The sequence below is a fragment of the Callionymus lyra genome, chromosome 2 (assembly GCF_982586985.1).
Source record: "Callionymus lyra chromosome 2, fCalLyr1.hap1.1, whole genome shotgun sequence".
Lineage (NCBI taxonomy): Eukaryota > Metazoa > Chordata > Actinopteri > Syngnathiformes > Callionymidae > Callionymus > Callionymus lyra.
The window spans coordinates 13,104,633-13,124,933 of record NC_141819.1 but is presented as its reverse complement, the minus strand read 5'-3'; the positions used below and the strand labels follow the sequence as shown (position 1 = coordinate 13,124,933).

Below are 20,301 nucleotides of genomic sequence, written 5' to 3'. Positions count from 1 at the left end.
ATGCTTAAGAAGTCTTAAAAGGTCTTACATTTATTCATCTAAGAAGAAATCCCAAAATCCAATTTTTAAAGGCTTTAAAAACGTTAGTAAAGTAAATTTCAACACTACATTTTTTAATTTTTTTTCATCATAGCTATATGTGATTTATTTTGATATTCAATCTATACATTTTATTTTATGTCTAAAAACAAATATTTTTGTGTAATTGTCTACGAACGTATGCCATTAATGTTGTGTTTTTTAATTATATATATATTTTTATTTATTTATTCGTATTGTTTTTAAATCAAATTTCAATTTGTATATAAAGAAATCTTAAGACGTCTTGAATTTGACTTGCATTAAGCTTTATGAACAGAAAATAATTTCTGATTTTTGGGACGATTAACTTAAAAGTTAACATGTATTACTACCGATATAATAACATTTATTATTTTAAATGGAATGTGGAATAAGTGTCCAACTTGTGTGTATATACAAATCTGTCATTTTATTCACGTGCGTTTAATTTTTAATATTATTTTTAAATAATTTAACAAATTGCTGGTCATGCGAATATTAGTTCGCAAACAAAAGCTAAAAACTATATAAAAAAAATCAATCGTATTTCCTACAGTCCCTGAAGGCACCCTTACGTAGAACGTGGCAGCGGCGGGGGCGTGGCTACGGTGTTGCTAGGCTGCTAGCTTTAACTTTCCTGGAAGTCTCCGCGTCATTTTTCTTGTTTTTGTTCAAATTTAAAAATCGATTTATTTCATGCAACTTGCACTAGAAGCATGTGAGCGTGAAAGGCTGTAAGCACTGAACAATGTAAGAGCTTCGTTTAGTCGTCATGGAGGAGCGAGGAGGAGATTTCATGCTAGCATTGTAGCATCTTGTATGATTGACAGCAGCTCTGGGTCTTTAGTCAGCGTTAGTTTACATTATATTCTTCTATAATTGAATTAAAAATATCTATATTTTAACTGGACATTATTCTACGTTAAAGCAAGAGATTAGGTTTGTTAAGATGAAGCTGAACAGTGATGATACCTGACGTTAATCACGTGAGTCTTTTTTCATTTCCTTCTTTTATGGTTATTCAGTCTTACACTATATTTTAAATGTTATAATTTGATTGCATACTTTTACTAAAGATCAACAAAATAATACAATTAAATGAACAAAATGTAGACTATTTTAGATTTATTACTTTATTTATGCGGCCCTGATAAGGTCAAAGTACGTCATGAAGAATTGCTTTAGTAACTATTCTATTCTGTATTTTATTTTATTATTAATTTCAACATATAACAACACCAAACATGTGGGGTTATTTTTTAGTTTCAGGTATTTTTTTTTCCTTCTTTTAATTGGTCTTTTTATTCTTCATTATTTTTTTTGTAATTCATTTAATTTTTAAAATCCTGTTCCATTCATCCACAGTCGTCTTATTCGAATAGATTGCTGTACCTCGGATTTTAACTTTTTATTTTAACATTATAATAAAACTAAATAGTATCAGTATTTTAAATGTGTTTTTTTTTTTAAAAAAAGCTAATAAAAAAAGCGTTTAATATATACAATATTCCTCCTTTAAATATATATTGTATTCCAAACCATAAGAGTATTAAACATTAATCTTAGAATTTTTTAAGTTGACTAAATATCAGCAACAAAAAATATACACTTAAATTAACAAAATGAGTCACAGTTTTTTATTTATGTTAATGTATTTATTTGTAATGTATTACTTTATTCATGCGGCCCTAATAAGGTCATGAATAAATGGCTAACTACCAGTTTTATTCTCCGTTTATTTTTGTTATTAATTTCAACATATAACAACATCAAAACATGTTTTTTTTTAAATTTCAGGCACTTTTTCCTCATTTATAACTACGTTATGTTTCAGTTTATAAAATCCTCTTCCATTTATGTTTAAACAATCGACTTATTTGAAATGATTGCTTTACCTCTGACATTATTTTCAACGTTTGATTTTAACATTATAAGAAAACCAAATATTAGCAGCTTTTAAAATGTATATTTAAAAATAATAAAAATGTTTTATTATTCTTCCTTTAAATTAACATTGTATTGCAAATCATAAAAATAAAAATGAAACATGGATAATTTTGACTCCTAATTGATCCTAGTTTTGCAAAAATAAGGTTAACATTTTATTAATTTTAGAATTGAATTGCGTACTAAATATCATCATAATGTAATGCATTTAAATGTAATCATATATGTATATTTATTTATTTTTAATTAAAAATATTTTTAATGTATTTATTTATGCGGCTCCTCATACGGTCAAAGTATGTCATGAAGAAACGGTTATTATGTATTTATTTTTATTATTAATTTCAACATATGACAACATCAAAACTTTGTTTTAGGCATTTTTTCATTCTTCTTTTTTTCTCCTTTTTTAATTTATTTAATGTATATATATACTGTATATATAATTAAATTATAAATTATAATAATATTAATTCAAAATACATAGTATTCCAAATCAGAAGTTAAAATAAAACATGGTTAATTGTTGCTTCTTGTCCACAGGCCCCCAGGATGGAGTGACCCCCTGGAGTGATTTATTCTTCTGTTGACATGAACATGCAGACATGGATGTCCTGAGGCTGGTCTACAGAATAATGGGCCGGGTCAGTACTTTCCGATCCTACCAGTTCGTCCTCCTCCTCGCCGCGGCGCTCGCCGTCGTGGCCTTCTACTACTTCGGCTCGGAGAAGCACAACTTCTCCAGCACCACCAAACGCATCAAGCAGACGCAGGCCAACCACAACGGCAACAGAAACGACGCTGACCTCACCGTGGACACCATGTTTTCCCGCCCGGAGGAGGAAGAGAAGGTTCAGGAGGAGGTCGACCAGCGGTACCACCTCCTCATGATGTTTACCAAAGTGGACAAAAACCGGAGCCTGCAGGAGAAGTTCAAGGTGGCCATGTTGTCCTTGGTGAAGCACAGCCGCTTCCTGGAAGGAGAGGAGCTGGTGCTTCATTTTGTGAGCGACCCTGCCAGCAGGAAACTGGGCGAGAAGATGCTGCAGGATCTGTTGGTGGACGCAACGTTCAAGTATGAGGTGAGCGACTCATTTTATGCATCGCTGTAACTATTTAAATGTACTTTTTAATGGGTTAATAATTACAGAAATGGTCCAAGTTGTTCTCAACTGTCATGTGCTGCTCTTGACGTAAGGTTTTTAAAAAACAACTACAAGTCTACAAATATAAATACTTACTTACTTTCTTTAAGGTTTATCTATTAAAAATGGTAGTTTTGTCAAATCACCACTTGGGGGCAATGTTGCTTTAACAAACTCAAACAAGACCCGGATTCTCGTCGACTTCATCCAACTAAAATGTACATAAAATATCCAAAAATTTGTCACAACTATTACCTGTTGATCTATTAAAAAGTTTATTTTTCAATAAACCTCCAACTTCAATGTGATACGTTGTTTTTAATATATTTTTTGCTATATTTGTATACATTTGATTCAAAGGATACTCTAGTTGAATGTTTTGTATTTACAAATACGTATCTCAGTACATATAATATATGCATTGTCTTTTATAATGGTAGGAATTATTCAAATTGAGTTATTTTGTATTATCTTTAGTTATAAGGCTTGTTTTCTTCAATTTATTATTGAACTAAAGCTACATTTTAAGTATACAAATAGTCCCTTTAAATAGCTTATTTATTTGTTATTTTCTTTGAAATAATAATATAATTTAGTGTCATGTGTCAGTAGCTAGTTTCCTTCTCTGTCTGTGTGTCTTAATATCACTAACACATCGTCTTGACAAGCATCAATCTCTGTCTGACTGACCAGAACATTTCCTGCACTAAATCCTTTAGATGTGAGAGAAGCTTCCTCCGACTTCCTCTGAAGTAGCCTCTGTTTTGACACTTCTATCAGCCGGTGCTCGGCATGAACAATGATTTATTAATCAAAGGGAAGAAACACAACCCGACTACGCACACGCCGGATTGTGTAATTCACAGGTTTCTACATGCGTTTCCCTGTAAAATCAAGAATGTTCTGGTCCGGTTCAAACCGTTAAATGTGCATTAATAATCTTAAATAAATAGCTTTATATAATATGCTTTTCTTTGTTTTTCTAACTACAGTTGCACTCGTGCAGCATTTGTAAAAGTGTGTTATATCATCCTGGGAACTTAAATGAACCTTATTTTTTAAAGAATGCATAATTTATTGAGTAGCTTCAGGTGTTTAGCCGGTTGTTATATGGTACTTAAACATTGATATTCTAGTGTTTATTCATGATTTCTCATCACAAACAGTCACTGATTATTCTACAGTGAACACAGGAGAGTGTTAGGAGGAGGAAAAGATCACTTCTACTGTCAACAGACTCTTAAAGATGCAATTAACAAGTCAATAAAGATTAAAATAAACATTAATGCTGAAGATGAAATGTAAAAATGGTTCATGTAATACTTGTCCTCCACTGAGCATTTCCCTTTTCTCGTGTGTGCTCATCTTTGAACATATAAATAAGATTAACACTTGAATTGAAAATAAGGCTTTTGTTTTTGTCCAGGCAGCACAAGCTTTATGAATTAAAGCCAGAAACATGGAGTGAGATGATAAACATAGCGCAAAGTTTGTTGAAGTGCATTTCTCTGGTCGTCATCTTAAGATCTTGATCTCTGCAATATGTCCTTCGTCGTCCTGATCCTGAACCGTGTCCCTGCAGGTTCTGTTCCACGACGTGGAGACGCTCACGCAGAAGCTGTTCCCCATCGTGGAGGCCATGCAGAAGCACTTCAGCGCCGGCTCCGGGGCTTATTACAGCGACTCCATCTTCTTCCTGTCCGTGGCCATGCATCACATCATGCCCAGAAGTGAGAACAGCTTTTTTTTTTTTTTTTTTTTTTTTTTTGCACATTCGTCAGACGCTTATTTAAATAGTGATCAAGGGCAGTTTTAAAATAGCCGTGACTGTCTGGAGCGTCAGGTCGAATCACATTTGAGAGCTGCTGCGTTTTTCAGCCTCACTGTTTAATTTAGTTTTTCTTATGTAACCAGTTAATCAACAACTGGCTTTAAGTGAAGAGTTTTTGGTTACATCTCAAGTATTTGGCTCGAGTTATCTTTCTATAAAGGAAAACAAGTTAAAATATATACAGTATATTTATTAACTTCAGAACATGATTGAATAAAAAAGTGCAAATAATACATTTCCATTTGGAGTTTTAATTATTTATTTATCTATATTTAATGAATTACTTTATTCACGTGGCCCTCCTGAGGAAGTATCTTATATCTTATCTTATATCTTGTAAACATAGCTAATTAACCATTTTATTCAATATTTATTTTTATCATTAATTTAAACAAATAACGACGCCAAAACAAGTTCTTTCTTTGGCCTTTTTTCGTTCATTTTCCTTCTTCCTTTTTGTGAGAATTGTATTGTCCAATAATCTGGTTTAATTGTTAGGAAAAATAGAAAAAAGGATTATAAAATTAAAATTTTAGTGGGTGAAATTGCATATATCTTGTTATAACTGTTATATATCTTATATATCCTAGAACGTCTATCATCTAGCGAAACAAACAAACAGAAAACAGTCAGAAACCAAGAAAACAATATATATATATTTTTTATTTCATAAACAATTTTAAGATAATACCTTGTTTGAGTGTTATGTTAACATGTTATTATGATAAAAATAAAAAAAACATTTTTAGATTTTTTTATTTTATTTTATTTTTAGACAAAAAGGGATGATTATTAAAAAACTTTACCCCATTATGAGTTGAACTTGTAATGAATGATACAATTTAAAAAAAAACAGCTGCATTAATGTAGTAAAATGGGAACCCAACCCCAAAATTGTGAGTTTAACTTTAAAACAAACAAGTAAAACCATGAAAAAAAACTGACCTTAAATGCACTGAACTTGGATATATTTAAAATTATTAAAACATTTTTTTTACTCAAGTAAATAAAGACCAGGAAAAGAATTGTGTTATCTACTTGAGATGATCAGGTTCCTCTCAATCTGGTCCAACCCTCACTGAGATGTTCAGGTCCTCCTCTCTGTGAAGCTGGCGAACAGCTGGAACCAGCAGCAGGTACAAACACGTGAGCCCCCGGATTTATGGAAAAGGAAGGAAGCTCTTTTGCCCACGTCAGTGTTCCATGTGTTGACTCAGTCCACTTGGGTGGACGTACATCATGAGGGGTCACGTACCAACCAGCCAGTGCTCATCACAGAAACTGTTGATTCTTCCTCAGTTCCTACTGACAACATCAACAATTCATCATGTCTAATTGTACGACTATAAATAGAACAGATTGATCCTCTTAAAAAACTGGCATGACTTCAGATAAATGCAGAAATGTAGTTGTTTTTATCAAAAGGAAATTCAGGAAAATCCTCTAAATCCTTTTAATAACTGAAATAAAATGGATATTTCAGAAATATTTGGACTTATCTCGAGCACGTGAGGTTCCTTCTGTTGGTCATGTTGTGCACATGAAATGCTCATTGATCGCTCGCACGTGCCAACTGAAGTTGTGACGCATCGCTATATAAAGATGGCATTTATTTAGAAAGGGCACGGTACAGTTGTCATCGTCGTGAGACAGGGGTGGGCTGGGGGGGGGTGGTATAGCAGCACCTTCATGTCTTGGTTCACATTTTTACCGACATGCTGGTGCAAACTGTGAATAGATGTATTTTAGTTTCATTCATTTCACTCCATTAAGGAAGACATAAATCAAATAAGTGGGTGTGTGGTCTGTGTCTCTTGAATACAAATCTAAGGGAAGCTTGTGTGTGATGGTGACATCACAGATGTATCAGTGGTACTGCTAAGAATAATGTGGGTTTGATGACAAAATATGACTGCGCTCCATGAACATTTGGCTGGATTAACTCAGAGAGAAGCTGCTCTTCTCAGTCGGCTGTGTTTTGCAAGCAGGAGTTGCTGGTTCATCCTGGTTGAAGCTGAAGTGGCTCCTTCAGTCGATAAGCACTCAGAGTCGTCTTCAGTTGTTTACTTGTTAAAACGCTCGGGATGTTAGAAAACATGTACACACTTAAATATGGCAAATGTTCTTACTTTACCGTATCAATATTCGACAGCTTTGTATCAATTTATTTTTTATATATACTGTATGCATGTACTTTGTTTTTTAGATCTTTTTTTAAAAACATTTGTTTTTATAATTAGTTTTTCTTTGTTTTGAATTCAAAAACAAAATTTGGTTTATATAATGGTTTAAATTTCAATAAAGTGTTGATAAAATTAAATTATTAAATTAAAAAAAAAAAAACATTTATTCGCAACTAACATTCCCATGGCGTTTATCAAATTTTGTGTCGCAATAACACTTCTGGCCGCTAGATGGCAGCAGTCGTTAGCAGCCAAAAAGACGATGGAATCCTTCGGGATCCCGGTCATGACATGCAAATTTTTCACATCATTCATTTTTGTGTTGCAATTAAACTCCACTAGATAACAGCGGTCAATACTTCCTCCGCAGCTAAGTGAACAATGAAATCCTGCGAGATGACTGAGGACGAGAGGATACAGTCGACTCCAGCAGCTTTGAAAGCTGACGTTTGGACGTATTTTGGTTTCAAAACAAATGAAAGCAGTTCATGTGGTCTGTAAATACTGCAACACCAGAGTCAAGTACTCGACAATACTACAAATATATCCATGTTACTACAGTATCGCGATTATATATTGTCTTGTGTCCCCTGTATTGTGATGGTATCTCCAGATCTTTGCCAACACACACCATCGATGGATCCGATTCCTGATGAAGATTGTTATGTTCGATACAAGTTGTTCCGTGTCGCACTCGTCCCGTGAGGTTCTAACAAGACGAGGCCGGAGTCTCCGTCACGCACTTACATTTTCCACACAAACTCATCGAATCCTTCCGAGATTACTTAACGTCAGGCACAGCTGGCGGGCGATTTAGTTATTTATTTACTTTTGCCTCCCGGACTTTTTCATATATTAATAGACAATTGGGACGGCGCGGCTGATTTTTAGGCGTCATTTATTTGACTTTTCTTTTCAATGACTGCGAGCAGCAGGTGCTGATGGCTTCGCTGCAGGTGACGATGAGTCGGTCAGTCTGTAAATCTGTCTTCTCTCTCGATAAATAAACTCATGATGCTGCTGCAGGTACATTTTATTTTCTCTCGAGCTCGAAGCGAACTCGGGAATACATTCGGTTGCTACATTCACAGCCTATCAATGTCACCTGCAGTGACATTTAAAGAAAATATAAAGGTTATTCAAATATTTTTAGGTGGTAGTTCAGTTCATTGTCCAAGTATTGAGGATCTTTTTTGTTTTTTACAAATGTTGTTAACCCAACTGACATTTTTAGCGACACGTCCATCTACTTCCTGACATTTAAGTCGGAAACATCGGTGTCAAGATTGAAGAAAAATGTGGGAAAATTGCCCTTTTTTTTGCTCCTGATTCACGTCATTCCTCATATAATACGTCTATTAAAAGCTAAAGCATTTGTTACATTCACAACACTTCGGTCACTACGGCATCAGTCATTATATCCACAGCTAAATGAATGATGAAATCCTTCAGGATCCCAGCAATGACTGAGGACGAGAGGATACAGTGACTACAGCAGCTTTTAAAGCTGATGTTTTGACATGTTTTGTTTTCAAAACAAATGAGGCAGTTACAACTTCGTCAAGAGTAAGTAAGTAAGTAAGTCATTTTTATTTGTATAGCACTTTTCCAGACCAGGGTCACAAAGCGCTTAAACAATCAAAACAATATTCAATAAAGTATATACTTTAAAGATCAAGATAAAACTGATAACACAACGGGAGTTCCAGAAAATCAAGGAAAAGCCTGAACAAATAGAAACGTCTTAAGATGTTTCTTAAAGGAGTCAGTAGACTCCACTGACTTGTTTTGTTGTTGACATCTTTGAGGACATTTAGATTTGATCAACAACAATTGTGCACTAACAGTGTTACTTTTTTGTCACATCAAAACATCACATGTTGTTTGTTTTCAAAGTGGTTCTATTTTGAGCTATATATTTTTTTTTTTTTTATGCAAGATGTTTACCGAAGCACTGGACAATAACTAGCTGTGATTTGGCCTTCATGTGCTTCTCTTCCCCTCAAAAAACAAATCCCATCTCGTCCGAGCCGACGGCAGCGGCTCAAACAAATGGGTTATAAGTGATCACATCAAGGCGGGCATTAGGGGTCGTTAGATTCGATTGACCTACTTTTCCATCAGAAAAAAAAGGACAACATACCTTTTGTGTTTCGTTTCCTTGCTTGTCGTAACAACGTTTGATGTCAAATTGGCTCAACCGTGTCATGCTATTAGTTTTCACTGCAGATTCTATATGGCCTTGGCTACTCTTTTCTTGCAATAATTGAGTTATGAACACTGAGAAGAGATAAAGCCATTATGAGTCACGTTACCCCCAAGCATTTGAGGTCATTTTCCTCCTAAAACACCATTTTCCTCTTTCAGTCTGTTGACTAAAGATGCTTTTATTCAATTGAAAATAACAAAACAAGACTTTCTGAATCGTGGTGTGTTTTGGCAAGAAACTCGCGATACGATGCGTATCACAATACTGGGGCAGAGATTGCGGTACTATGGTGTTGCAGAATTTACAGACCACAAGACTCTCTGACACCCGCTCTAGTAGAAGAACTCACATTTCCCCAAACCTTAAAACTCTTCACTGGCTGCTTCAGATCAATTTTTTTTTTTTCAAAGTTCTGGTTCTTACTTTCAGATCTATTCATGGTCAGACCTTCCATCAATGATCTGATCCAGCCTTACACCCCAGCTCGGGCTCTGAGGTCTGTGGATCAGAATCTACTGATGGTTCCTGAACACGGTTCAGGACCAGAGGAGAGAAATCCTTCCACTGTTGCTCCTAAGCTTTGGAACGATCTTCCTCTGTGTTTGATGATCTACTGACTCCTTCAAGACACATTTTAAGGCCTTTTTTATTTGTGAATTTTCTGGGACTCCTATGTTTGTCTTATGTTGTCTTGGTCTTTTAAAGTATATATTTAAAATGTGTATTGTTTTTGATTGTTAAAGGGCTTTGTGACCCTGGTCTAGAAAGTCACTTTAAAAATAACTATTACTTACTTACTCTTGACGAAGTTGTAAATGAAACATTAGTTTTGAAAACAAAACATGTCAAAACATCAGCTTTAAAAGCTGCTGGAGTCACTGTATCCTCTAGTCCTCAGTCATTGTTGGGACCTCCAAGAATTTCATCTTTCATTTAGCTGTGGATATAATGACTGATGCTGTGTAACGGCCGGGAGTTTAATTGCGGCACAAAAATTATTCGGATATATAAAACTTTAATTATTTTAATTTAAAAACACTTTATTGAATTATAAACCATCAAAGAACAATGTTAGAAGTAAAATTGTGTTTAGGAAGCCAAATTATTTTAAAAACAATCGATACACTGCTATTGAATTTGATACAGTATTGTGAAAAAAATGGGGTTTTATATTTTCTAACACCAGTAATCATTTAGATTTTAATCACATTTGTTTGAGATGTGCCACGCTGCGTTCAGGGGAAATTTGAATATTCACACTGAACATGCATAATGTGTTCTGACTCCAATTTTATCAGGAAGTTTTCGCTTTTAAAGCAATTTAAGCTGCAGGAATACAAGAGAAATGACCACTAAGTCATTCTTTTGGAAACACCATTATTTAATCATTTATTTGACATTTTCTTGTTGTTTCTTATATAATGTCGATGTAACACACAGACTTAAACACGGCGGTCACAACTCAACGCAACTATACATTGGACCTTGCATCTCTGTGTAACCTTCATCAATGTATTTTATATTGTCTTCCGCTTCCTTCACCTCACATTTGAGGTCAAACGTCCACTTACCGCCTGATGTGCTTCACCCAGCGTTGCCATGAAAACAAGACGAACAGACGTACGCACTTTTACTGTTGTGTGTCTTTCAGTTCTTCTCTACCTTTACGTGTTCTGTTTCATTTCATTCACTCTTTTTTTTTTTTTTTTTGGAATCCCAAACAACTATTTCCATAAACACTCTTTGGTGCAACAATTAGAGCTTCTCTTCCGGTGACTCATCCACTCTTCAAGCCCCAACGGTGCTGAACGTCTCCAAACAGAACTCTCCCATTATGCTCTTCACTGGAGAGCTCAGGAATTGTGATGTTACAAATGTTACAAGTTGTTCCTTCTTGCATCATGTGTTTTTAAAACACTGTTTCTAATTGAAAATGCATGTTTATCCAAAGCTATCTGGAGTATAATTTGGAATTTTAGTCTAAAATTCCTTTCTTTCAGCATCAGTTCCTACCTTTTTTTGGAAGGATCTTATCGTGAAAACTGGCATCTTTATAGGTCAACATGTCGACATGAATATCAATCTACTTTTATTTGGAGCCAAACATGGTTTGGGATGAAGACAAGTTTCCTGGTCAGATTGTGACCCCCTGACTCACTTTTGTTTATATTTTCCACCTTCTCCCGTTCAGAATGCATTTTAAAATAGTAGTCAAAAATATTCGTAACAAATAATACCAAAGTTATTTATATAAACTCATTGAGTGATTATTGATGTTGTTTTTAAGTACTTTAGCTGCTGCATTTATATTTAAATGAAAGCTGTTTTTTTTATCCGATTTGTATGAAGGAGATCGAGTCTCTTTCTGCACACGAGGTCTCATTGGAAACAAAACCTTATAGAACTCAAACTCAACATGCTGTGAGACATGAATACGTTTTGTTCTTAGAATTGTGCTGCTCTCAATGTTGCTGTCAAGATATGTTCTCGTGAAAGAACTCTTTAAACGTTTGTCGCCGTTTCAGACAAAGAATGAATTAGTCATAATCTTTGCAGATAGAATTGTTCTTGTACTCAATCTGAAATATATTTGTTTTTTGCTTTCAGGTCTAACACGAATCGTGCAGGTGGATCTGGACCTGAAGTACAGGACGAACATCAAAGACCTCTTCGAAGAATTCGACCACTTCACGGCAGGTGCCGTCATCGGAATTGCCAGAGAGATGCAGCCAGTTTACAGGTCAGCGAGTGACTCTAAATACAGCCTTTGGGATTTAAAACCACTTTACAAACACTTTAGTGTAAGGATTAAGAGTTGTAGATTGTTGGGAGAAAAGTGTCTCATTCGATGGCATAACAATTACTTTATACTCGGGGAAAATCAATTAACCGAGAAGCTTAATAAACGTTTGCCTTGGGTTGTGCAGGAAGTTTTAAAATGTTGACATTAAAAAAGTCAACCCTGCAACGAAAACAACCTCCTGGCTTAAGCAGAACGTCTTCCTCACCAGAGTGCATCATGTTCCCGACGTAATTTTGTCCCTGGTGTTGTGATTTTCTCAAGATTCAGGACGTATGCGAAGCGAAAAAGAAGTTTTATGTCATTATGGAGCTAAAAGCTGCAGTCAATGTTCTTTTTATTAGGAGTAAAATAGCCAGTCAGATGTAAAAGTTGTTTATTTTTCTATTCATTTACATTTATTCACATTTAAAATGGGGTAAATAAGCCTGTATGGGTTAATAATCTTACATTATTATTATTAATTTGTATGTTGTCCATTCAATACCTACAGTATTGTTAACTTTAGTATCGTTGAATCAAATACATTTATGAGGGATGTCGTTCTTTCAAACATTTAAGTCTCAACATTGATGCTCATTCTGCTTCTCGAGCAGATTGTGTTCGTGCTCATTCAACACTTAGGTTTTCACGGCTCACACCATCAAATCTGTCGTCAGCGCTCGTCAGTTCCTCACCGGACTGGACATGAATGACGCTCTCGGTTCTTGCTTTACTCACTGTTGTTCTATAACTTCCATGCTTTCATTTCATTTCCCCAGTATTTTTCCAGTGCATTCCAAACCGTGGCTGGTTTTCCTCTCGTCTCTATAAAGGAAATTAGAAAGTGCTGACGGCGGCGTCTTTTACGTCATTGAAACGTGTGATCGGACGCGGTGGAGTTTTTTTCTCGCCTGTTTGGGGAAAATTCTTTTAAGAAAATACTGCTCGGAGCCTTACTAATAAAAACAAGTCATTTATGCTGATGTTATTTTGTGTACTTGACATCTAATGTGCAATGTACTATATGTTTTCTGAATGTGGAATCTCTTCTACTAGGATAAGTAAAGTCATCCACTCATTATTTATTTATTTAACATCAGTTTGATAAAGACTTGAGGAAGGTCCTGTTGGTGTTAAATGTCTCTAAAGAACTTTTATTTAAACTTACACTCTTCTGTTGTCAAGTCCAAAGGTCAACATACGGTTTTAAAAAGTGAAGCTGCAAATCACGTAGACACAGAGCCCAAAAAACAGACTTTTAGGGTATTTAAAAAACTATTGACCGCTTGGTTTACTGTGCCTCTTGACTGTTTCATGATACCTTGTCTCCATTTAGACCCTGGACTTAATCCGAGTTGAAAAATGAAGCCAGGTTTCATTGAAATCAGTAGATTATGGTCCAAGATTATCAAGCAGAAAGTGCCATCTGGTGGCCTTTTAAAATGAACGCACTGTATCATGATACAGAAAAAAACTTTTACTTGTGAAAGACAAGATCCTCACAAATGTATCAGTAGAACAAGACACACTTGAATTTGAGGGAAGGTCCGGATGTGATCGGTGCCGAAAAATCCATTTGACTGACATACTGAAGCAAACGCAGTGAATGTTACTGTAAAATCTGTTAAAACTGAATGAAAAAGCACCACAATAAACAGAAAAAACATTTTTATGAAGCTCAAATATTAGCGGTGTTAAAAACAATATCGATATAACGATATATCGCATTATTTTCATTCTCAATACATCGATATTCAATAGCACTGTATCGATATTTAAAAATGTACCTTTGTTATAACATTTTATTTTAATTCAAAATTATTTAATGAGTTATATTTCAATAGTGTGTGTATAAAAGACATCCATTCGATGTTTTATTTCACAATTAACTCTCAAATATTAACAGCGTTTATTCATTTTGGTGGTGTAATTAAACCTCTGGCCACTAGTTGACAGCGTTCGTCATTTCCTCCCTTCCAAAGTAACAAAAAAAAAACAACGAAACGGCATTTAATGACTGAAAAAAGAAAGGAAACACCCGAGTCCAGCAGCTTTTAAAGCTGATGTTTGGACTCATTTTGGCTTTAAAACAAACCAAAAAAACATTAAGTCTATATTTTGTGATTGTTTGTAGCTGAAGTTCCAGGTCTCTCAGCTCCCGCTACAAGTTTATCCTCCTTAAAACGAGCCTTATTTTATGTTTTCTCGGAACAATTCTTCATGTCGAGGCTTCAATACAAGAGGGACGTTACAGACGAGTAGTATGAAGGTATTTGGATGTTTTTTAAGTGTCTTTTTGGACGAAAACGAAGACAACTGAGCTCCAGTCGTTACATTAAAATGAACAAACATTTTTGTCTATAACTCTAAAAAGGAACAGATTACTCTGAAAATAATCCCAACCATTAGTCGACATGAGGGTGAGTAGAAAATGAGTGAAATGGAGTTCTATGGTATCTTTTTTTCATACCCACTTATGTCATCCCTCGCTCTATTACGTCCATGTTCCTTCCATTCCCTCACATCTCTACTAGAGTGACTCGGGGCACGTAGACCCACTAATCGGTCTGAGTGTTCGACTGCGACTGTTTTCTTTCCAAATCCCAAACCAGCAGAAATGAACGAGTGCAGATGAGCTGCAGCTGCCGAGTGTTGGATGTTTAGAATAATATCAAAGCACCACCGAGCAACCAAAGTGCTCCCGACGGATTTGCTCAATTTCCGCCGACAGAAGAAGATTGGGAAAAATCCAATTCCTTCTTCTGTTTCAAAAAATGTGTGAGATGAATATTTTAGAAAACAAATGTAACACAACCGTTGTTTTGACTGTGATACTAACTATTCTTATTGGTCGTTCAGTTGTATAAGGTAAGGTAAGGTAAAACTTTATTGATCCCTCAGGAGGTCTCCTTCGGGAAATTGTTTTTTTCCAATTGCCACAGAAAATACAGCAATTTTTCATATAAAATAAATCAAAATAAAATAAGAACAAGAACAAAGAGAAATATATATATATATATATGTATATATATATATATATATATATATATCTATACAAATATGTATAGATATATATAAATGTATATTAGGGCAAGTGATCTCAAACTGTCATACTTGCATGAATCTCTGAGGTCATGCAATTTAACAACACAAAACAAACTAAAGATCATCAAAATATCATCAAAAATTGAAAAACTATTTTCTTTCATTCATTCATTTTCGGTGCCGCATATGGGGGTACTTGGGGTGGCTGGAGTTTCATTGGGCAAAAGGCAAGGGAGACCCTGGACAGGACGCAATTGTCCAGGACACACAAAGACACACAACAATTATATTTTCCTAAAAAATCAATACTTTTTTTAAGCATCTTGTGTCGCCGTCTTGAGTAGATCTAGTTTAATCGAGGGATAAAATGATAGAATGTATAAGTTCAAGGGTTTTAACTTGTTCTTTTTTGCACCGTTTTTTTTGTTTTTCTTTTAAAAAAAACAAGGTGCCGCTCATGAAAAGCACACTTATACAATCTGATTGACGCGTTCTGTGTCGGTCACTGAAGGGTTTTGTGTTGTTGGCAAAACCGCTTGAGTTGGCAAGAACCTCTGGCAAACCTTCCAGCTCTGAAACAAATCACAAGTTCCCTGTTGGCCCTTTTTTTTTTTACTTTTTTACCCCCTTGAGTTAAAAGACAAACAAACTCCTGCTTTAAATTCAAAACAGGCAACAGAGTTTGTGACATCCCGACTGAATCACAAGGACGAGCTTTATAGAGATGATGAAGTTGTTTTGCTCGTGTAGCTCAGACGGGAACAGCTGGTACTGAAGTTAAATCTCATTTTAACAACAGCTGAGAGTTTTTTTCTTCTCGTTTCATAACCATAAAAAGACAAATTCATCTTAACTTCTTTGTTTCTGTTTTAACTGTTTATCAATCAGTTGGATTTTGTGCAGAAAATGTTCCCTCGGTCTCGCTCCTGATGACATCAGCACTTTGTGTTTCAGGTTTAGAGTTGAAAACATGATTTTAGTTTTACAATAGTGATCAAAAATATTGTGTTGAGTTGTTCATCTTCATGCTTTGTCATCTGAGACCCCAGAGTTCACTTGGTGTCAGACGGAGTCAAAATACTGTATTTTTCGTTCATATTTCATACGATAAGGATCACAGGATAATACTGCACAATATTAATGAACTGGTCTATTTAGTAATATTAGTAATAGTAACATTACGCTTTATAGTCAGGAGCTCCATGTAGTAATTCTACAAAGACTCACAAGTAATACCACAAGCCTTGTGGAGTAATACCGTGAATGCTGGCAAAGTTATACTATGAAGACTCGCTTAGTTATACTACGAAGACTCGCTGAGTTATACTGCGAAGCCTCGCTGAGTTATACTACGAAGCCTCACTGAGTTATACTACGAAGCCTCGCTGAGTTATACTACGAAGCCTCGCTGTGTTATACTACGAAGCCTCGCTGAGTTATACTACGAAACCTCGCTGAGTTATACTACGAAACCTCGCTGAGTTATACTATAAAAGCGTGATGAGTTATACTACGAAGCCCTTCTGAGTTGTACTATGAAGCCTCGCTGAGTTATACTACGAAGCCTTGCTGAGTTATACTACGAAGCCTCGCTGAGTTATACTACGAAGCCTCGCTGAGTTATACTACGAAACCTCGCTGAGTTATACTACGAAGCCTCGCTGAGTTATACTACGAAGCCTCGCTGAGTTATACTACGAAGCCTCGCTGAGTTATACTACGAAGCCTCGTTTAGTTATACTACGAAACCTCACTGAGTTATACTACGAAACCTCGCTGAGTTATACTATGAAGCCTTGCTGAGTTATACTATGAAACCTCGCTGAGTCATACTATGAAGTCTTGCTAAGTAATACTAAAGAGCTCCGTGGAATGATACTGCGGAGTAATACTGTGATGCTGGCTGATTAACAACGTGAAGTCTTGTGGACTAATATTACAGAGCCATGGGGTGAGGCTTCATAACTTGTACTTGTACTGATACTGTGAGCCACTTAAAATTGGTTCAAGATCAGTAAGCATAACCAGAATAAATATATAAGGAGATACATTTTTTTTAATTGTTTTTTTAGAGGATTTTTCCACCTCATATTCTGAAAATACTGTAAGGTAGCAGAAGCACAAGGTAAGCGAGATTGCAGATTCTACTGAGATCCTAAAAATAATTCTCAACACTTTTTTGTTTTGTTACCAGGAAACAAATCCTCCATGTCTGAAAGTCCAACAGGTTTTATATAATAAAAGTTGAGTAACTTGAGACTCACAGTTGTCAGTTGAAGTCAAGAAGACCTGAGAACAGACCAGAGTTGAACGGATGCATTTAAACATTCAATCAAGTCACTGGTTTAAACTCACCTCTTCTCTTCCTCTCGCACAGACACACCTTCTGGCAGTACCGTAAGGAGAACCCTCAGAGCAGAGTCGGGGATCCTCCTCCGGAGGGCCAGCCAGGCTTCAACAGTGGGGTCATGCTGTTGGACTTGGGCGCGATGAGGGCGTCGGCGCTCTACAACGAATTGCTTAAGCCGAGCAACGTGGCCAAACTGGCCGACCAGTACCGCTTCAGGGGCCACCTGGGGGACCAGGACTTCTTCACCATGATCGGCATGGAGCACCCTCAGCTGTTCCACCCGCTCGCCTGCGGCTGGAACCGACAGCTGTGCACCTGGTGGAGGGACCACGGATACGGCGACGTTTTTCAATTGTACTATCGATGTGACGGACCCGTTTACATCTACCACGGGAACTGTAACAGCCCGATACCGGACGATTGATGGGAACAAAGTTTTACTTAAAGACACAAAAGCATTGAATCCACTGATGGTGTAACTGTGGTTCCTTATGACAGGATGTCCTCATAAACCACCTTGTTTCTTACACATCTTTTTAAAGCATACTGTTAAAAAAGAAGGTATACTTTTTGCACATTTTTATTCATATATCAAAAGGTATTGAAGTACAGGAGCAAATTAATGACTTCTTTTTATCTCGGGGTCAAGGTGACCCGAAGGCCCAAAAACAAATATGTCTGTGGTATCCCTTGTGTTGTCTCTGGGTCAACGTGAAAAATCTCCCTGGCTTCTATTAATACATAAGCAGTGATGGAGGTTGTTCACCTTGACTAAGAGACAGAACAAGGGATACCACAAACACATTTTTTCCCAGGCTTTTGGGTCACTTTGACCCCTGAGATAATACAGGGGATAATTAAAAGTGAATGTTTAACAGTTGACACTGAATTTAAAGTTGCGCTACGTTTTTTTTCGTTGTTACTCGCAAAAAAGTATTTAATTTAAGTTGAAAACCGAGTAACTATTTGATTTATAGTCTAAATTAACATTCTGTGTCATCAATTTCAAAGTCGATAATGAGGTTTTGGTGTGACCGAGATCAAAGCATGATATCGTAAGATTTTTCTTTTTAGCTTTTTAATAATCGGCTTCAAAAGTCAACATTTTTAAAGCTTAAAACAGTGGAATCACTGACGTCTAACAACATTTACCATCTTCGCCACACACACGCTTGTTAACATGTCGCTTTTTTAAACCTGCAGGTAATCCGTGTTCTGGGGCCACAACTCCTCAATCGTATTTCCTTCCTCTCATGGATTCCATCGACCTTTGTGTCGCTCGTGGCTTTTTCTTCCAGCATCGATTATCTGATGTCGGCCATCTTTCAGGAGTAACGACTTTCCGTTAGCGACTGACCGACTGACCTACTTCTTTTTGCTTTCTCGCGCTGCGCTCGCCGGACTGGAGCGAGAGAAGGCGACGCTCAATATTTATCAGTCGGAGCGTTTGAACGCCGCGAACCGAGGGCCAGAACAATCAAAGCGTCCGTAACACAAGCTGCTCATGAGGGAGCGTGGAGAGAATACAAGATTCCAAATCATCTTCCTTGAACTCATCGCGCCGCCATTTGTTGCTTCGCAGGAATTTTTTATTATTTTCTTTTTTTTTATACCTTAAAATGGCACTTTATTTAAACCAAATAAGAACTGTTTTTATTATTGTGTTTTTATCTGTGTGTTTTGGGGGATTTATAACATACATTCAGAGGTGTCAGTCAGAAGGATACATGTTGTATTTGAGACAAAAGCAGAGTTTTGAATATTTTTTGTTATTTAAAATATATATATTTAAAGAGCTTAGAACGACAGCAGCTATTATATCAGATGAATTTAACAATACTCAACACCTCATCATTCTCCTGTTAGACAAAATGATCTTATTAGCTTCTATGTTTTTACGGAGGATGTTCCTCAACTATTGTGTTACGTTTTTTTTTCTTCTACTTTTCCAGAATAAATGATCCTTAAAGCCTGAAATTGTAAAGTTTCTACTTCTTTTTCTGTTTCCAGATGAGCCGGAAGACGACGTGCGAGTCGACAAAGTGGCCACTTCTGCTGCTTTTGACGGATTCATCAGGTAGTGACACACGTACCAACATGTGACCTAGATTTGTCACTCAAATACACAAACGCACACAAACAGACTGTTTAAGAAACGACAGGATGGAACGTCAATCGGCCTTTTGACGTAAATGTCTTAACATTTAAAGGCGTGTGAACAAGATCGGCAGGAAGATGATTGTTGCTCGTTTTTTTCGCTTTAAATAACAACCACGTTGTTATTCTGGATTGACTGACGATTCTTAGTGTTGCTGTTATATCCGTCATACACTTTAAATAATCTCATAGTGAGCACATGCAGATTAATGTAATCTTAAATAAGCCTATAAGAGAAAAACTAACTTGAATAGTAATAGATTTTAGCCAAAAAAACAACAGGGGAAGCATCGGATTATGAAAAGGGAAGCCAAAGCGAAAGTGCAACAAGCTGCAGTTCAGCGAATGGCCACTTGAGGCTGGCTGAAAACAGCCAAAAACAAAAAAATCAAACTTATTTTATCGGCGCTCACTGTCAGGTTGTGAGTTTTATATCTCACTTTACTCTTGATGATGTTCATATGAGTCCGTTTTCATCAGAATCGGAATCAAACATTTGTTTTAATGCCAGTGTTGTTGTTTTGTTGTGGCAACATAAAATTACGTATAAATAATTTAAAAATAAATACATTAAAAAAGGAAAACAAAGTTC

The 20,301-nt window shown here is 36.1% G+C and overlaps 1 protein-coding gene across 1 annotated transcript; it reads left to right on the top strand.

Annotated features, from left to right (window-relative positions):
• Nucleotides 1-676: 676 nt before the first annotated feature.
• On the top strand, nt 677-19,500 carry xxylt1 (xyloside xylosyltransferase 1). The gene is made up of 5 exons (XM_087783570.1): nt 677-1,046; nt 2,551-3,089; nt 4,735-4,882; nt 11,983-12,115; nt 17,580-19,500. Exons 2-5 carry the CDS (start codon nt 2,613-2,615, stop codon nt 17,974-17,976), a joined length of 1,155 nt encoding a protein of 384 aa, XP_087639696.1. The 5' UTR covers nt 677-1,046; nt 2,551-2,612; the 3' UTR covers nt 17,977-19,500.
• Nucleotides 19,501-20,301: the final 801 nt, after the last annotated feature.

Excerpts from the sequence above, each read along its gene's own strand:
- xxylt1 (XM_087783570.1), top strand. The coding sequence starts at position 2,613 with ATGGATGTCCTGAGGCTGGTCTACAGAATAATGGGCCGGGTCAGTACT. Across the intron at positions 3,090-4,734 it reads ACGCAACGTTCAAGTATGAG|GTTCTGTTCCACGACGTGGA; the intron begins GTGAGCGACTCA and ends GTGTCCCTGCAG. Across the intron at positions 4,883-11,982 it reads GCATCACATCATGCCCAGAA|GTCTAACACGAATCGTGCAG; the intron begins GTGAGAACAGCT and ends TTTTGCTTTCAG.